The sequence below is a fragment of the Penaeus japonicus genome, unplaced genomic scaffold (genome assembly GCF_977035675.1).
Source record: "Penaeus japonicus unplaced genomic scaffold, GWHDUDI00000001_assembly GWHDUDI00000029, whole genome shotgun sequence".
In the NCBI taxonomy this organism is placed as follows: domain Eukaryota; kingdom Metazoa; phylum Arthropoda; class Malacostraca; order Decapoda; family Penaeidae; genus Penaeus; species Penaeus japonicus.
Window position 1 is genome coordinate 5,998,338 of NW_028234431.1, and position 20,000 is coordinate 6,018,337.

The 20,000-nt window shown below is 43.9% G+C and overlaps 1 protein-coding gene across 1 annotated transcript in view; it reads right to left on the reverse strand.

Annotated features, from left to right (window-relative positions):
- Positions 1 to 11,562: 11,562 nt before the first annotated feature.
- dlt (codanin-1 like protein dlt) overlaps positions 11,563 to 20,000 on the reverse strand; it is a 14,451-nt gene continuing 6,013 nt past the window's right edge. The window contains exons 4-17 of the mRNA XM_086554543.1: positions 18,356 to 19,702; positions 17,814 to 18,012; positions 17,341 to 17,595; positions 16,835 to 16,992; positions 16,031 to 16,215; positions 15,437 to 15,846; positions 14,777 to 14,928; positions 14,458 to 14,619; positions 14,040 to 14,186; positions 13,551 to 13,757; positions 12,992 to 13,150; positions 12,628 to 12,763; positions 12,113 to 12,246; positions 11,563 to 11,784 (exon numbers count right to left, since the gene is read on the reverse strand). Of these exons, the coding sequence (XP_086410669.1) occupies positions 11,578 to 11,784; positions 12,113 to 12,246; positions 12,628 to 12,763; positions 12,992 to 13,150; positions 13,551 to 13,757; positions 14,040 to 14,186; positions 14,458 to 14,619; positions 14,777 to 14,928; positions 15,437 to 15,846; positions 16,031 to 16,215; positions 16,835 to 16,992; positions 17,341 to 17,595; positions 17,814 to 18,012; positions 18,356 to 19,702 (3,858 nt within the window). The 3' untranslated portion in view covers positions 11,563 to 11,577. The remainder of the gene's footprint in view (positions 11,785 to 12,112; positions 12,247 to 12,627; positions 12,764 to 12,991; positions 13,151 to 13,550; positions 13,758 to 14,039; positions 14,187 to 14,457; positions 14,620 to 14,776; positions 14,929 to 15,436; positions 15,847 to 16,030; positions 16,216 to 16,834; positions 16,993 to 17,340; positions 17,596 to 17,813; positions 18,013 to 18,355; positions 19,703 to 20,000) is intronic.

Genomic DNA, 20,000 nt, shown 5'->3' on the forward strand with positions numbered 1-20,000 from the left:
CACCATCACTAAGCCTGGCCTTCATCACAAAAGCCAGATCACCATCACCTAAGCCTGCCCTTCATCACAAAAGCAGATCACCATCACTAAGCTGGCCTTCATCACAAAAGCAGATCACCATCACTAAGCCTGACCTTCATCACAAAAGCAGATCACCATCACTAAGCTGGCCTTCATCACAAAAGCAGATCACCATCACTAAGCTGGCCTTCATCACAAAAGCAGATCACCATCACTAAGCCTGACCTTCATCACAAAAGCAGATCACCATCACTAAGCCTGGCTTCATCACAAAAGCAGATCACCATCACTAAGCCTGACCTTCATCACAAAAGCAGATCACCATCACTAAGCCTGGCTTCATCACAAAAGCAGATCACCATCACTAAGCTGGCCTTCATCACAAAAGCCAGATCACCATCACTAAGCCTGGCTTCATCACAAAAGCAGATCACCATCACTAAGCTGGCCTTCATCACAAAAGCCAGATCACCATCACTAAGCTGGCCTTCATCACAAAAGCAGATCACCATCACTAAGCCTGGCTTCATCACAAAAGCAGATCACCATCACTAAGCCTGACCTTCATCACAAAAGCAGATCACCATCACTAAGCCTGGCTTCATCACAAAAGCAGATCACCATCACTAAGCCTGGCTTCATCACAAAAGCAGATCACCATCACTAAGCTGGCCTTCATCACAAAAGCAGATCACCATCACTAAGCTGGCCTTCATCACAAAAGCCAGATCACCATCACTAAGCCTGGCCTTCATCACAAAAGCCAGATCACCATCACTAAGCCTGGCTTCATCACAAAAGCAGATCACCATCACTAAGCCTGGCTTCATCACAAAAGCAGATCACCATCACTAAGCTGGCCTTCATCACAAAAGCAGATCACCATCACTAAGCCTGGCTTCATCACAAAAGCAGATCACCATCACTAAGCTGGCCTTCATCACAAAAGCCAGATCACCATCACTAAGCTGGCCTTCATCACAAAAGCAGATCACCATCACTAAGCCTGGCCTTCATCACAAAAGCAGATCACCATCACTAAGCCTGGCTTCATCACAAAAGCAGATCACCATCACTAAGCCTGGCCTTCATCACAAAAGCAGATCACCATCACTAAGCTGGCCTTCATCACAAAAGCAGATCACCATCACTAAGCTGGCCTTCATCACAAAAGCAGATCACCATCACTAAGCCTGGCTTCATCACAAAAGCAGATCACCATCACTAAGCTGGCCTTCATCACAAAAGCAGATCACCATCACTAAGCTGGCCTTCATCACAAAAGCAGATCACCATCACTAAGCCTGGCCTTCATCACAAAAGCCAGATCACCATCACTAAGCTGGCCTTCATCACAAAAGCCAGATCACCATCACTAAGCCTGGCTTCATCACAAAAGCAGATCACCATCACTAAGCTGGCCTTCATCACAAAAGCCAGATCACCATCACTAAGCTGGCCTTCATCACAAAAGCCAGATCACCATCACTAAGCTGGCCTTCATCACAAAAGCCAGATCACCATCACTAAGCTGGCCTTCATCACAAAAGCCAGATCACCATCACTAAGCCTGGCTTCATCACAAAAGCCAGATCACCATCACTAAGCCTGGCCTTCATCACAAAAGCCAGATCACCATCACTAAGCCTGGCCTTCATCACAAAAGCCAGATCACCATCACTAAGCCTGGCCTTCATCACAAAAGCCAGATCACCATCACTAAGCCTGGCCTTCATCACAAAAGCCAGCTCACCATCACTAAGCCTGGCCTTCATCACAAAAGCAGATCACCACCACTAAGCCTGGCCTTCATCACAAAAGCCAGATCACCATCACTAAGCCTGGCCTTCATCACAAAAGCCAGATCACCATCACTAAGCCTGGCCTTCATCACAAAAGCCAGATCACCATCACTAAGCCTGGCCTTCATCACAAAAGCCAGATCACCATCACTAAGCCTGGCCTTCATCACAAAAGCCAGATCACCATCACTAAGCCTGGCCTTCATCACAAAAACCAGATCACCCTCACTAAGCCTGGCTTCATCACAAAAGCAGATCACCATCACTAAGCCTGGCTTCATCACAAAAGCAGATCACCATCACTAAGCCTGGCCTTCACCACAAAAGCCAGATCACCATCACTAAGCCTGGCCTTCATCACAAAAGCCAGATCACCATCACTAAGCCTGGCTTCATCACAAAAGCAGATCACCATCACTAAGCCTGGCCTTCATCACAAAAGCAGATCACCATCACTAAGCTGGCCTTCATCACAAAAGCCAGATCACCATCACTAAGCTGGCCTTCATCACAAAAGCCAGATCACCATCACTAAGCCTGGCTTCATCACAAAAGCCAGATCACCATCACTAAGCCTGGCCTTCATCACAAAAGCCAGATCACCATCACTAAGCCTGGCCTTCATCACAAAAGCCAGATCACCATCACTAAGCCTGGCCTTCATCACAAAAGCCAGATCACCATCACTAAGCCTGACCTTCACCACAAAAGACAGATCACCATCATCTAAGCCTGGCTTCATCACAAAAGCAGATCACCATCACTAAGCCTGGCCTTCATCACAAAAGCCAGATCACCATCACTAAGCTGGCCTTCATCACAAAAGCCAGATCACCATCACTAAGCTGGCCTTCATCACAAAAGCAGATCACCATCACTAAGCTGGCCTTCATCACAAAAGCCAGATCACCATCACTAAGCTGGCCTTCATCACAAAAGCCAGATCACCATCACTAAGCTGGCCTTCATCACAAAAGCAGATCACCATCACTAAGCCTGGCTTCATCACAAAAGCAGATCACCATCACTAAGCCTGGCTTCATCACAAAAGCAGATCACCATCACTAAGCTGGCCTTCATCACAAAAGCCAGATCACCATCACTAAGCCTGGCCTTCATCACAAAAGCCAGATCACCATCACTAAGCCTGGCCTTCATCACAAAAGCCAGATCACCATCACTAAGCCTGACCTTCATCACAAAAGCCAGAACACCATCACTAAGCCTGGCCTTCATCACAAAAGCAGATCACCATCACTAAGCCTGGCTTCATCACAAAAGCAGATCACCATCACTAAGCTGGCCTTCATCACAAAAGCCAGATCACCATCACTAAGCCTGGCTTCATCACAAAAGCAGATCACCATCACTAAGCCTGGCTTCATCACAAAAGCCAGATCACCATCACTAAGCCTGGCTTCATCACAAAAGCAGATCACCATCACTAAGCCTGGCTTCATCACAAAAGCCAGATCACATCACCTAAGCCTGACCTTCATCACAAAAGCCAGATCACATCACCTAAGCCTGACCTTCATCACAAAAGCAGATCACCATCACTAAGCTGGCCTTCATCACAAAAGCCAGATCACATCACCTAAGCCTGACCTTCATCACAAAAGCAGATCACCATCACTAAGCTGGCCTTCATCACAAAAGCCAGATCACCATCACTAAGCTGGCCTTCATCACAAAAGCAGATCACCATCACTAAGCCTGGCTTCATCACAAAAGCAGATCACCATCACTAAGCTGGCCTTCATCACAAAAGCCAGATCACCATCACTAAGCCTGACCTTCATCACAAAAGCAGATCACCATCACTAAGCTGGCCTTCATCACAAAAGCAGATCACCATCACTAAGCCTGGCTTCATCACAAAAGCAGATCACCATCACTAAGCCTGACCTTCATCACAAAAGCAGATCACCATCACTAAGCTGGCCTTCATCACAAAAGCCAGATCACATCACCTAAGCCTGACCTTCATCACAAAAGCAGATCACCATCACTAAGCCTGACCTTCATCACAAAAGCAGATCACCATCACTAAGCTGGCCTTCATCACAAAAGCCAGATCACCATCACTAAGCTGGCCTTCATCACAAAAGCCAGATCACCATCACTAAGCTGGCCTTCATCACAAAAGCCAGATCACATCACCTAAGCCTGACCTTCATCACAAAAGCAGATCACCATCACTAAGCTGGCCTTCATCACAAAAGCAGATCACCATCACTAAGCTGGCCTTCATCACAAAAGCCAGATCACATCACCTAAGCCTGACCTTCATCACAAAAGCAGATCACCATCACTAAGCTGGCCTTCATCACAAAAGCCAGATCACATCACCTAAGCCTGACCTTCATCACAAAAGCCAGATCACCATCACCTAAGCCTGACCTTCATCACAAAAGCCAGATCACATCACCTAAGCCTGACCTTCATCACAAAAGCAGATCACCATCACTAAGCCTGGCTTCATCACAAAAGCAGATCACCATCACTAAGCTGGCCTTCATCACAAAAGCCAGATCACCATCACTAAGCCTGACCTTCATCACAAAAGCAGATCACCATCACTAAGCCTGGCTTCATCACAAAAGCCAGATCACATCACCTAAGCCTGACCTTCATCACAAAAGCAGATCACCATCACTAAGCTGGCCTTCATCACAAAAGCCAGATCACCATCACTAAGCCTGACCTTCATCACAAAAGCAGATCACCATCACTAAGCTGGCCTTCATCACAAAAGCCAGATCACCATCACTAAGCTGGCCTTCATCACAAAAGCAGATCACCATCACTAAGCTGGCCTTCATCACAAAAGCCAGATCACCATCACTAAGCCTGGCCTTCATCACAAAAGCCAGATCACCATCACTAAGCCTGGCCTTCATCACAAAAGCCAGATCACCATCCCTAAGCCTGGCCTTCATCACAAAAGCCAGATCACCATCACTAAGCCTGGCTTCATCACAAAAGCAGATCACCATCACTAAGCTGGCCTTCATCACAAAAGCAGATCACCATCACTAAGCTGGCCTTGATCACAAAAGCCAGATCACCATCAGTAAGCCTGACCTTCAACACAAAAGCCAGATCACCATCACTAAGCCTGGCCTTCATCACAAAAGCCAGATCACCATCACCTAAGCCTGACCTTCATCACAAAAGCCAGATCACCATCACTAAGCTGGCCTTCACCACAAAAGCCAGATCACCATCATCTAAGCCTGACCTTCATCACAAAAGCAGATCACCATCACTAAGCTGGCCTTCATCACAAAAGCAGATCACCATCACTAAGCCTGGCTTCATCACAAAAGCAGATCACCATCACAAAACCTGCCCTTCACCAAAAAAGCAAGACCCCCATCCCTAAGCCTGGCCTTCATCACAAAAGCCAGATCACCATCACTAAGCCTGGCCTTCATCACAAAAGCCAGATCACCATCACTAAGCCTGGCCTTCATCACAAAAGCCAGATCACATCACCTAAGCCTGACCTTCATCACAAAAGCAGATCACCATCACTAAGCTGGCCTTCATCACAAAAGCCAGATCACCATCATCTAAGCCTGACCTTCATCACAAAAGCAGATCACCATCACTAAGCCTGGCTTCATCACAAAAGCAGATCACCATCACTAAGCCTGACCTTCATCACAAAAGCCAGATCACCATCACTAAGCCTGACCTTCATCACAAAAGCAGATCACCATCACTAAGCCTGACCTTCATCACAAAAGCAGATCACCATCACCAAGCCTGGCCTTCATCACAAAAGCCAGATCACCATCACCTAAGCCTGACCTTCATCACAAAAGCCAGATCACCATCACTAAGCCTGGCCTTCATCACAAAAGCCAGATCACCATCACTAAGCCTGGCCTTCATCACAAAAGCCAGATCACCATCACCTAAGCCTGTCCTTCATCACAAAAGCAGATCACCATCACTAAGCCTGGCTTCATCACAAAAGCCAGATCACCATCACTAAGCTGGCCTTCATCACAAAAGCCAGATCACATCACCTAAGCCTGACCTTCATCACAAAAGCAGATCACCATCACTAAGCTGGCCTTCATCACAAAAGCCAGATCACCATCACTAAGCTGGCCTTCATCACAAAAGCCAGATCACCATCACTAAGCTGGCCTTCATCACAAAAGCCAGATCACCATCACTAAGCTGGCCTTCATCACAAAAGCCAGATCACCATCACTAAGCCTGGCTTCATCACAAAAGCCAGATCACCATCACTAAGCTGGCCTTCATCACAAAAGCCAGATCACCATCACTAAGCCTGGCTTCATCACAAAAGCCAGATCACCATCACTAAGCCTGGCTTCATCACAAAAGCAGATCACCATCACTAAGCTGGCCTTCATCACAAAAGCAGATCACCATCACTAAGCTGGCCTTCATCACAAAAGCCAGATCACCATCACTAAGCTGGCCTTCATCACAAAAGCCAGATCACCATCACTAAGCCTGGCTTCATCACAAAAGCAGATCACCATCACTAAGCCTGACCTTCATCACAAAAGCAGATCACCATCACTAAGCCTGGCTTCATCACAAAAGCAGATCACCATCACTAAGCCTGGCTTCATCACAAAAGCAGATCACCATCACTAAGTCTGACCTTTATCACAAAAGCCAGATCACCATCACCTAAGCCTGACCTTCATCACAAAAGCAGATCACCATCACTAAGCCTGGCTTCATCACAAAAGCAGATCACCATCACTAAGCCTGACCTTCATCACAAAAGCAGATCACCATCACTAAGCCTGACCTTCATCACAAAAGCAGATCACCATCACTAAGCTGGCCTTCATCACAAAAGCCAGATCACCATCACTAAGCCTGGCTTCATCACAAAAGCCAGATCACATCACCTAAGCCTGACCTTCATCACAAAAGCAGATCACCATCACTAAGCCTGACCTTCATCACAAAAGCAGATCACCATCACTAAGCTGGCCTTCATCACAAAAGCAGATCACCATCACTAAGCTGGCCTTCATCACAAAAGCAGATCACCATCACTAAGCCTGGCTTCATCACAAAAGCAGATCACCATCACTAAGCTGGCCTTCATCACAAAAGCAGATCACCATCACTAAGCCTGGCCTTCATCACAAAAGCCAGATCACCATCACTAAGCCTGGCCTTCATCACAAAAGCCAGATCACCATCACTAAGCCTGGCCTTCATCACAAAAGCCAGATCACCATCACTAAGCCTGGCCTTCATCACAAAAGCCAGATCACCATCACCTAAGCCTGACCTTCACCACAAAAGCCAGATCACCATCACTAAGCCTGGCCTCATCACAAAAGCCAGATCACATCACCTAAGCCTGACCTTCATCACAAAAGCCAGATCACCATCACTAAGCCTGGCCTTCATCACAAAAGCAAGATCACCATCACTAAGCCTGACCTTCATCACAAAAGCCAGATCACATCACCTAAGCCTGACCTTCATCACAAAAGCAGATCACCATCACTAAGCTGGCCTTCATCACAAAAGCAGATCACCATCACTAAGCTGGCCTTCATCACAAAAGCAGATCACCATCACTAAGCCTGACCTTCATCACAAAAGCAGATCACCATCACTAAGCTGGCCTTCATCACAAAAGCCAGATCACCATCACTAAGCTGGCCTTCATCACAAAAGCCAGATCACATCACCTAAGCCTGACCTTCATCACAAAAGCCAGATCCCATCACCTAAGCCTGACCTTCATCACAAAAGCCAGATCACCATCACTAAGCCTGGCCTTCATCACAAAAGCCAGATCACCATCACTAAGCCTGGCCTTCATCACAAAAGCCAGATCACCATCACTAAACCTGGCCCTTATCACAAAAGCAGATCACCATCACTAAGCCTGACCTTCATCACAAAAGCAGATCACCATCACTAAGCTGGCCTTCATCACAAAAGCAGATCACCATCACTAAGCCTGACCTTCATCACAAAAGCAGATCACCATCACTAAGCCTGGCTTCATCACAAAAGCAGATCACCATCACTAAGCTGGCCTTCATCACAAAAGCCAGATCATCATCAGCTAAGTCTGACCTTTATCACAAAAGCCAGATCACCATCACCTAAGCCTGACCTTCATCACAAAAGCCAGATCACCATCACTAAGCCTGGCCTTCATCACAAAAGCCAGATCACCATCACCTAAGCCTGACCTTCATCACAAAAGCAGATCACCATCACTAAGCTGGCCTTCATCACAAAAGCCAGATCACCATCACTAAGCTGGCCTTCATCACAAAAGCCAGATCACATCACCTAAGCCTGACCTTCATCACAAAAGCAGATCACCATCACTAAGCCTGGCTTCATCACAAAAGCAGATCACCATCACTAAGCCTGACCTTCATCACAAAAGCAGATCACCATCACTAAGCCTGGCTTCATCACAAAAGCAGATCACCATCACTAAGCCTGGCTTCATCACAAAAGCAGATCACCATCACTAAGCCTGGCTTCATCACAAAAGCAGATCACCATCACTAAGCTGGCCTTCATCACAAAAGCCAGATCACCATCACTAAGCTGGCCTTCATCACAAAAGCAGATCACCATCACTAAGCCTGGCCTTCATCACAAAAGCCAGATCACCATCACCTAAGCCTGACCTTCATCACAAAAGCCAGATCACCATCACTAAGCCTGGCCTTCATCACAAAAGCCAGATCACCATCACCTAACCCTGACCTCCCTCACAAAACCCAGATCCCCACCACTAAGCCTGGCCTTCATCACAAAACCCAGATCACCATCACTAAGCCTGGCTTCATCACAAAAGCAGATCACCATCACCTAAGCCTGACCTTCATCACAAAAGCCAGATCACCATCACTAAGCCTGGCCTTCATCACAAAAGCCAGATCACCATCACTAAGCCTGACCTTCATCACAAAAGCCAGATCACCATCACTAAGCCTGGCCTTCATCACAAAAGCCAGATCACCATCACCTAAGCCTGGCTTCATCACAAAAGCAGATCACCATCACTAAGCCTGGCTTCATCACAAAAGCAGATCACCATCACTAAGCCTGGCCTTCATCACAAAAGCCAGATCACCATCATCTAAGCCTGACCTTCATCACAAAAGCCAGATCACCATCACTAAGCCTGGCTTCATCACAAAAGCAGATCACCATCACTAAGCTGGCCTTCATCACAAAAGCAGATCACCATCACTAAGCCTGACCTTCATCACAAAAGCAGATCACCATCACTAAGCCTGGCTTCATCACAAAAGCAGATCACCATCACTAAGCTGGCCTTCATCACAAAAGCCAGATCACCATCACTAAGCCTGACCTTCATCACAAAAGCAGATCACCATCACTAAGCTGGCCTTCATCACAAAAGCAGATCACCATCACTAAGCTGGCCTTCATCACAAAAGCAGATCACCATCCCTAAGCCTGGCCTTCATCACAAAAGCCAGATCACCATCACTAAGCCTGGCCTCATCACAAAAGCCAGATCACCATCACTAAGCTGGCCTTCATCACAAAAGCAGATCACCATCACTAAGCTGGCCTTCATCACAAAAGCCAGATCACCATCACTAAGCCTGACCTTCATCACAAAAGCCAGATCACCATCACTAAGCTGGCCTTCATCACAAAAGCCAGATCACCATCACTAAGCTGGCCTTCATCACAAAAGCAGATCACCATCACTAAGCCTGACCTTCATCACAAAAGCAGATCACCATCACTAAGCCTGGCTTCATCACAAAAGCCAGATCACATCACCTAAGCCTGACCTTCATCACAAAAGCAGATCACCATCACTAAGCCTGGCTTCATCACAAAAGCAGATCACCATCACTAAGCCTGGCTTCATCACAAAAGCCAGATCACCATCACTAAGCCTGGCTTCATCACAAAAGCAGATCACCATCACTAAGCCTGGCTTCATCACAAAAGCAGATCACCATCACTAAGCCTGGCTTCATCACAAAAGCAGATCACCATCACTAAGCCTGACCTTCATCACAAAAGCAGATCACCATCACTAAGCTGGCCTTCATCACAAAAGCCAGATCACCATCACTAAGCCTGGCTTCATCACAAAAGCAGATCACCATCACTAAGCCTGGCTTCATCACAAAAGCCAGATCACCATCACTAAGCCTGGCTTCATCACAAAAGCAGATCACCATCACTAAGCTGGCCTTCATCACAAAAGCCAGATCACCATCACTAAGCTGGCCTTCATCACAAAAGCAGATCACCATCACTAAGCTGGCCTTCATCACAAAAGCCAGATCACCATCACTAAGCCTGACCTTCATCACAAAAGCAGATCACCATCACTAAGCCTGACCTTCATCACAAAAGCCAGATCACATCACCTAAGCCTGACCTTCATCACAAAAGCAGATCACCATCACTAAGCCTGACCTTCATCACAAAAGCCAGATCACCATCACTAAGCTGGCCTTCATCACAAAAGCCAGATCACCATCACTAAGCTGGCCTTCATCACAAAAGCCAGATCACCATCACTAAGCTGGCCTTCATCACAAAAGCCAGATCACCATCACTAAGCCTGGCTTCATCACAAAAGCAGATCACCATCACTAAGCCTGGCTTCATCACAAAAGCAGATCACCATCACTAAGCTGGCCTTCATCACAAAAGCAGATCACCATCACTAAGCCTGGCTTCATCACAAAAGCAGATCACCATCACTAAGCCTGGCCTCATCACAAAAGCCAGATCACCATCACTAAGCCTGGCTTCATCACAAAAGCCAGATCACCATCACTAAGCTGGCCTTCATCACAAAAGCAGATCACCATCACTAAGCTGGCCTTCATCACAAAAGCCAGATCACCATCACTAAGCTGGCCTTCATCACAAAAGCCAGATCACCATCACTAAGCTGGCCTTCATCACAAAAGCCAGATCACCATCACTAAGCTGGCCTTCATCACAAAAGCCAGATCACCATCACTAAGCCTGGCTTCATCACAAAAGCAGATCACCATCACTAAGCTGGCCTTCATCACAAAAGCCAGATCACCATCACTAAGCCTGGCTTCATCACAAAAGCAGATCACCATCACTAAGCCTGACCTTCATCACAAAAGCAGATCACCATCACTAAGCCTGGCTTCATCACAAAAGCAGATCACCATCACTAAGCTGGCCTTCATCACAAAAGCCAGATCACCATCACTAAGCTGGCCTTCATCACAAAAGCCAGATCACCATCACTAAGCTGGCCTTCATCACAAAAGCCAGATCACCATCACTAAGCCTGGCTTCATCACAAAAGCAGATCACCATCACTAAGCCTGGCTTCATCACAAAAGCCAGATCACCATCACTAAGCTGGCCTTCATCACAAAAGCAGATCACCAAAAATAAGTTCATTGACTTACAACTCAAACACTTCTACACATCCCCAAACAATTCTTCAATTTGAAGACCTTTCAAATTTTTCACAGCCAATACATACTTTGCAAAAATATAAACAATAATAAAATTCCAGCATCATGACATTGATAAAGACTAAATGAGAACAAAATGTATGTCATAGGAAGAAAAAGAACAATAAAATCACATGTAGAGCATACAGTAATTACAATGGACTGCATCACTAGTGTGTATCAAGGGTGGTGTTGAAGGAAGAGGAAAAAACAAAAGCAAAAAAATTTAAAATAGTAACAATATCATTGTAACATTATTAATCCAGGCAGTATTTAGGCTTACCTAAAGATACAGCCAAATCCACAGTCAAGCTCTCTAGCACCCTGAACACAGTCAGGTTGACATCCTGCCGGCCTTTCAGGATTCCCTGGATGTCTTCCAGCAAGCGACAGACGTCCTCTTCTCTTGGCTTGCTCTCACTATCTCCTGGCGTGTTTGTCATGACTGTTATTCTGACCATTTCCTGGAAGGTGGAAAAGAGATTTTGATTTTATCATATATGTGTTATTATCATGTCTTGTATGTGTGAGATGAGACTGTGTTATTTCTAATATTAACTGGTATTTTATCTGATTTGTGAATTATCTTACTAATGCCAAGAGAGAGAGAGAAAAAAAAGTTGGGACACTACAAAACTGTTAAAGAAGACATAATAAATATATTCAAAATACTTGACATCAATAATATCAGACATTTGATCTTATCATCATGAAATAATAATAAGACAAAACCATAGAAAAGAGAGAGTGAGAAATAATCAAATACTTAAAACAATGAGGACAGGCACTAACCTTAATATCAATTATTATTTTTGATGGTGCTGGTAATGACTCATTGTGTTCAGATGCAGTTATTGGCAGGGTTTCTGTGGGATTTACTGGTTTCTTTGGCAATGGACATAGCTTGTGTGGATGATTGGTTGGAGCTGTGGAAGGGAGAAACATTTCTAATTATGCTTGTACTTGAGCCCTTGGTGACAAGATATCACGTCAAGTGGTAGCAGTGTCAACCACCGGGGACGAGATATTTTATTGTGGTTATCCTCCTGGCCACCATGTAGTGTGATCGCGTATATAGTGCTTGGCTATGGCCAGTGCGGGTGAATAGCCCGAGGCGTTAGGCTTGCGCGTTTGAAATATCCTGCTGTTTCGACCATTTTGAGTTAAAACAGCCTAGTCATTAACAGCTTGTAATTCAATTCAATGACATGATGGGACTGTTCTTTACTCTGTAAGCCATAAAAGAAGATACTCTGGTTCCAAACAATAGTGGATAAAAGCAATAATAGAATTTCTGCAATACTTACAATTAAGGGGATGATCTGTGAGTGAGAGACCCGACTGGTTGCCTGTGAAACTGCTTTCTGTTCCCATATTAGCTGAGGCTTCAGATGTGTCCAGGTTGGAGAGAGAAGTGTCGTTAAGGGAATTCTGCAAGGCAGCCTGCAAATAAAGCATAAACAAAAATATATGACACTACTTTTTCAAATGTTTTATTTGCTCCTTCCCTAATTGATCTTCACATTTGACTCTGAGTGATATATGTGCAATCCTCTATATAAATCATCCTATTCACATCAAATTTAGTGAGAATACAGAAATGTAAGAGTAATCCACAGAATCAAAAGAAATTCAAAACAAAACTACCAAGTTCACCATAGGAATACTTACAGCCTGAAAATCGGCAGCCTTCTGTGCCTGCCGAAGGAGGCGGTCACTGTCTGCTGAGAGGTCCTTGGAGAACAGCACAGGTGTCAGGTGTGATTGGACCCATGATGTTACCTTCTCCTGACAGCTCCGACTTACAATTTTCCTGCACACATCCAATGCCTACAGAAGTGAAAATGTTATATCAATTAACTATGGCAGGAAGCATAGGAGAAGGAGTAGGTGGATACAGAGGAAGAAATATATGAGGAAGAGAAGGAAGAGGAGGAGGAAGAGAAGGAGGAGGAGGAAGAGGAGAAGGTGAAGGAGGAAGAGAAGGAAGAGGGGGCGGATAAGGAGTTGAAAGCAGATAAAGAAGAGGAGGAAGAAGAGGAGAAGGAGAATGAAGAAGTGGAGGACTATGAGGATGAGTAAAAAAAAGAAGGGAGAGGAGGATGAGGACTAAGAAACAACAAAATATGCAATCAAATAAATCATCTGCAATAAACAAACAACAATGAAACCCAACCGCATATGAAGAACAACATCAAAACCAACAAAAACACCAAACCGCAGACGCTACCTGTGGAGTCATGTCCGGAGGCATCAGGAAGGTGAGCGAGGACAAGACCTGGCCCTGGCATTCCTGGTGAGTGACCTGAGAGGACTGTGCCCGGATGTGATGGGCGAGCTCCTGACTAAGGTCCATCACCTGCTTCTGCAGTGTGTCCCTCGTTTTTTCCACCGTTTGGGGCGAGCTCTTTATCTTCTCGTCAATTGTGGACTTCAACTGCGAGTGTGATAATATTTGGGGTAATTTAAGAAGGAATTACAATGGCCTGGGATGTTATGTGGTTGGTCTCAACTCTTTACCTAGGTTATCTTATCGTCAAAAAAATTAACACAATGACATAAATCTAGTTAGTATCATCAGTAATTCTAGCTTGATTTGCTATTGTTTAATTTTCTGTATTAAACTTATATCCTCATGTCAATACTACTTGAAAATAATAAATGCAAGTTACTCTGCCTATCTGCTCATATTTTGATGCTTTTAATAACTGATGATCACCTTTTCAAGGGCTGATTCCCTTTGCTCTGGAATTATCTTTGTGCGGATCTTCTTAATGACATTCGAAGACACACGTTCAATGACAAACTCTGTAGTTTTCCTCACAGACGATGGATTATTGTGGAAGAAATTATCCTCCAATTGCATCTGGAAATTCAGAAAGAGTTATTTAAATTTTTTCAACAGTTGCAAAAAAAGTTCAGCATAACAACCTACAGAAATTAGATGCACAAAAAAAAACTGTGAAAAAAGAGAGCATACTTGAAAGAAAATTATGAATTTAAGCACATTTAGACAACAGCAAGAATTCATCCTATGCAGTTAGTCCATAAACCTATCCATCTCAAATCTTAGCCAAACAGCACAGAAGGAAAATGATCAACACTCATTCATACTTTCATGTGCAACTATACCATACCTGTAATTGCTTTTGTGTTTGGGCAGGTGAGGTTTTGTCTGAAGCAGATAGCGGGGTGATTTTGCGGTAACTATTGGTGCTCTTCTTGGAACTCACACCAAGCCAAAACTCACTAAGGAGATGTTTCAGCTCACAAATGAAGGGACAGCAGATGGTGACCATCTATACGACAAGAAGACAAAAAGAAAACAAAGAGAGATTGAGTATTCAATGTAACTTGAACACAAATATATATAATTACCATACATACATAAACACATGTACGTATCATTCCTTGAAGTGTTCAGAACACTGGTTGACAACATTAAAGAAAAAATACCTGATGATCGACAAAATCTGACATATCCAGGTACACATTTTGCTCTTCGATGTTTTCACTCTCTGTTGGTTTCAGAGGTGTTGTCAGTGGACTCTCTAGCATGGTGACTGTCATGAACTTGGATGGGGTCTTGGTTGGTGATATGGAAAGACCTATAGAGAGAGAGAGAGAAATAATTGGTATCAATTATTTGTGAATGAATAAGAGAACAGTGGGGAAGAACACATACAACCATCCCACTCCTCCCCTTTCCCTCTAATCCAATCCTCTCTTGTCCCTATGCTTTTGTGAATAAAACAGTGATTGTGAGCCCATAACTCTGGCACTGTCTGGCCCGCCTGCTTCATCAGCATCCAGCCTCCAGACACCCCTCCCCCATTCCCCTTAGGCCTCATCATCTGTTGCATCAGGCATACTCTCACCTCCTCATGACTATTTCTCCTATTGTCTTTTTACTATCAATACATGCAAATACACTTTTTATTACTTTGTATGTGCTGTATTCACATGTAGAACCTTCAATTCTCACATTCTTGGGGTGGCTTTGACACTCCACTCTGCAAGTTGGATGGTCTGATGTGCAGTATGTATTTGATACAAGACAGTAGAGGAACTGAAATATTTTGTTTCCCTCTTGTTTAAAGCAAATGCCACACCTACCTCTAACTACATCTTTTGAAGGTGTCTTTGCCACGGCACTGCCTGTGCCTTTCTTTGGGGTGAACTTCTTGGACGGGGTGACGTCCATCACGCCTAACTTTTCCATCTCCTCCGTCAGGTCTAACCCTTCAAGAGAGCTGTTGTTTTGCCCACTGTTGGGTATCAGCATCAACCTCAAGCAAGGTATGCAGAAACGGCAGTAGTTGTTGTTGATGACCTCAATGTTCTGGCTGTATTCTTTGCGATCGATATCAGCCTCGCTCACATCCGTGAAAAAGAGACCAGCAGGGAAATTGGGCAGGTCAAAGAGCCATCCGAGGAGTAGCTTCAGGAGGAGACTATTGGAGGGAGATAAGGTTTTCCTCCCTGCTTGGGCACGGCATGAGAGGCAGCCTGAAGAGTTTGGAAGTCTGGAAATAAGGAAAGAAAGGGAAAAAAAAGAAATGGTTTAATAATATTCGCTGGACAAATAATAATATAAAAAATAATAATATATGGAGATTCATTCACAAAAAGAATCTCTATGTAGTAACAGCTACATACATCCTCTCTCCATCTCTCTTGAAAACCACAACAATGGATTAAACACACTACCTGCCAATATAAATCAATCTGAATATGGCAATGAGGGTCATGACGACTGTGAGGTAGTGCTGGGAGTGGAGTGCTACCGGGTCCACCAGACTCAGGAACTCCACCACCCACGTCACGCCAACTACCAGACGGCCAGAGGAGGCGCACTGACGCAGGGCAGCATTGATGTTAATTGGAGGATACACCTGGAAAGGAGAATTTGGCACTGAATGCCTTCTGGCTTTCTATAAAACTAACTAGAAATGAGAAGTTAGTGGAAAATACCAGTTTCTATCATAAAATGTATGTGCATGCATGAAAGTATAGTAGTATAATGGTCTTTAGCCATTGAACAGCAACCATGTTGAATATAATACTGTAATTGTAACAACCTCTGCTAAAAATGTACTGCAACTAATATATTCATATCAGCTACTTGACACAGTGTCTTCACAGGAAGACATGAGATGACCATTTCTAAACCAACAACTCATCAACACCATTATGCTCATTAATTATAAAACAACTCTAAACAAAAGTGAATCTTAAAGCCAGCCAAGGTTCATCTATCCTATCAAATATAAAAACACAAATGGGGGTTAGCCTCATATCCTCATATCCATTTAGATAAAATCTAAAAAGCTTACACAAACATTGTTTCCCTGAAATCAAATGGTATCTTACTATTGAACATTTTATAGTGAACATTTTGTTACTTCATCTTAATACAGTCAATTAAATCTTTGTACAAATACACATTATCTGATCTAGAGAATCAAAGAAATAAACTAATGACACTAGAACCTCAAGAAGGTAATAGCTTACCTTGGCACGCAGGGAAATCTGGGTAGCCATGACGTTCTCGGGGAGATGCTCAGAAGTTTGGTAAGGCAAGAACTCTAAGAAGCCCAAGAATTTCGCCAGGAGACGCAGGTTCAGGACGACTGAACGCGCTTCCTCCCGTACCATGTTGTCTATTGGATCTGTTGAGGTGAATAGTCAAGTCATGAAGAAGGATGATATTGGTTTATGAAGGCACATTAACCTCGTTATTTTGTCACACTATTCCACTGTGTTACTAGCACTCCAACTTTTCATTTATCTTTAGGTATAGTTGGTATCTTGTAGATTCAGAAAATAAAATATATCATAAAATAAGGGAAACCTATAAAAGCTGCATCATAAGAAAACAAAAAGAAAATGAAAAAAAAAAGGTGCTACAAATAAAGAATGACAAACTAATCATTCAACAGTGATGGATAAATGATCAAAATAATATATATGAATAACCTGATACCTGAATGATACAAAATGAACTAAAACAAGTATACCTCCACCCTCTGGCTCCAAGATAACGAACTCCTGATCGTTGAGGTTGAGGATGCGGGATATGAGAGCGTCCTTCAGGTGTTGATTAAAGGTGAGGTTGGAAGCGGTCAAGATGAAGTCCCTGAAGAATTCCTGAGATCCGGGGAAGGACGGAGTGGGACAAGGACCCCCGAGACGGGAGGGTGTGACCAGACGCTCGTACAGCCGCTTGTACTTCTCGGGCTGTTGCTTCTTCAGGAGGGTCAGGAAGCCTAGGCCTATGAAGGGGAAGGGGGTTTAGGGGGTAAAATGCAGAATATAAAATACTCTTTCAAAAATGACTTTATTTTATAAAGTACTACACATAACATTCATTTTCATTTTACCATCACTTTTCAAATTTTCCCCTCCCCCCCAAACAAAAATATAAACAAAACAATCAAATTACACCTATTCAGCTGCTAGCCAATGTCCCAACTCAAAACTTTCTACAAACCATCAGCATCCTCATTTGAGATGTGCTGGTCGTCATCCCCACGGCACATGGTGAGGAGCTGGGATTGGAAGAGCCGGGCGAAGTGGGCGAAATTGATGGGGTCAGGACGCAGGTTCAGCACCTGCTTGATCTTGGGCCCTAGCGCTTGCCCATATGACCAGCCTGACATGAGGCGATTTTCCTCCCAAATACGGATCATCTACATTCGTGAAAAGATATAAATGATAAATAAACTATCCCGATCTCTGTCTAAACGTAAATGCTAAGTAGATATATACATAGAAATACATACATTCATGCGTATCTATATCTATTTATTTATCTATATATATGTATACAGCATGAAAATACATTATTATATAAACAAAGTAATCAGTACCTATTTCCACAACTGAAATTAACAAAGTTTAATACTGCCAGAAAACTACACATAGAAATTTACTTTTCCTCTTTGATTTCTAAATGCAAGTGTCCAATACTTTAGCTCTGACCAAAAGACCAATCACTTCAATCCAAAATAACCACCTCCTCCCATTTCTTACCTCATAAAACATGTCTCGCTGTTTGCGAAAGATGTGGAAAGCTTGATCCGTTGGGAAGTTATTGCGATTGTCTGTGTCAGACTGGAAGGATACACTGCCTATGGGGGACTTTGGTGCCTGGTTGAGCAAAGATGCTGGTGGAGGCGATTCCAAAAACTCTGTCAAGCTCCTCTGGAGATCTTGTGAAAATGTCTTTACTCTAGGGTTTTCAGATAAAAATCTTATGGTGGCCTTATCCAACAGTTTCACAAGTTCAACAACTGTCAGGAGCACATTGGTGGAAAAATATATACAATTGTGGATTGTACTGAGGTAGCAAGTCTCTCTTTGCTGACTGTCTGAGTCCTCCGAGCCAACCACAGTCCTTACAGTTAGGAGTTGGATCAAATAGTATAACTCTACCATAATGCTTGGTGTCATGTTAAACAAAATAAGCTCTGCATAAGTCTGCACTAGAATATCAATAGAACGTCTGTTTGACACTCGATCTGGAGAGCCCTCCACATAGTCCACCTTCTCTGTGGATGCTTGTGGAGGTGAATCCCTCCCCATGTTTTTCCCAGGTGTTCCTCCTCCTCCTCCAATATTTGTACTGGTCTCCTGTCTCTTCATTCTCTCTTGGCGTAGCAGCTCCCGTTCCTCCTCCATGCTCTTGGTACCTCCTTCTTCGCTTGTCAAGAAGGGGCTGCTCGGAGATTGATTCTGTGGGGCCCCAAAGCCTGTCTTTGAGCTCTGGCTGAAGGCAATGGCTCTGACTGGCTGCCGTGAGGAGCTGGTGGTGATTCGGGTAGGGTTGATCCTCCGTTTGAATTGCTTGTCTTGGACTGGTGTGCTCCCTACCAATGGAAAGGCATCTTGATCACTTAAGTCTAAAGCCTTTGACCCCTCATGTTGTCGGCCTGGCCTTACACTGCCACGGGAGTAGTTGTCCCTTGGCAGTGGACTCTTCTTCTTGTTACTCCACTTCACATCTGCTGTAATGAAATCACCCAAGCTGTGTCTCTGCTCGCTGTGCTTCAACTCACAGCCGTGTCCAAATTTACCCCAAGAATCCGACCCTTCCATGCTCTGTCTTTTTCCCCTCGGAAAGCGTTCATGTGTCTGCGTCCCAGGGGACTCGGACTTGGGTCCTGAGGTATGGCCATTATGGCGTGGGGTGGAAGTTGCATTCCAGTTATATCTATTTGAGTGAAAAGCATTGGGAGTGGAGTTATTCGAGGCTGCGTTTTGCTGCCGTGTGCGTGGAGGGCTGCCATGCAAAGAAACTGTCAGTGCAGAGTCTGATTCCCGTAGTAACTGGTCTAAATCTGGCGTCTTTGCCTCTTCAACAGAGGTTAAGGGTTTTGTCTGCAAAAGGAAGGATAAAAAAATTAATATATTTTTCATAAACAATAAACAGCTACATAAAATAGAGAATGGATATACTTTATGTTTCAAATAATTCCTTCTGTTTTAACATTAGCTTCAAACCATAAATAATAAATCCATAAAATTAATATCAACAATACTAATTCTTTTCTTATATAAAATCTTATACTAATTAGCAGTTTACAAACACTATCAAAAACTAGATTTCATTCTAGGAGAGAGGATATAAATATATATATATATAATATTTAAATATGTGATCTATCCATTTATCTAT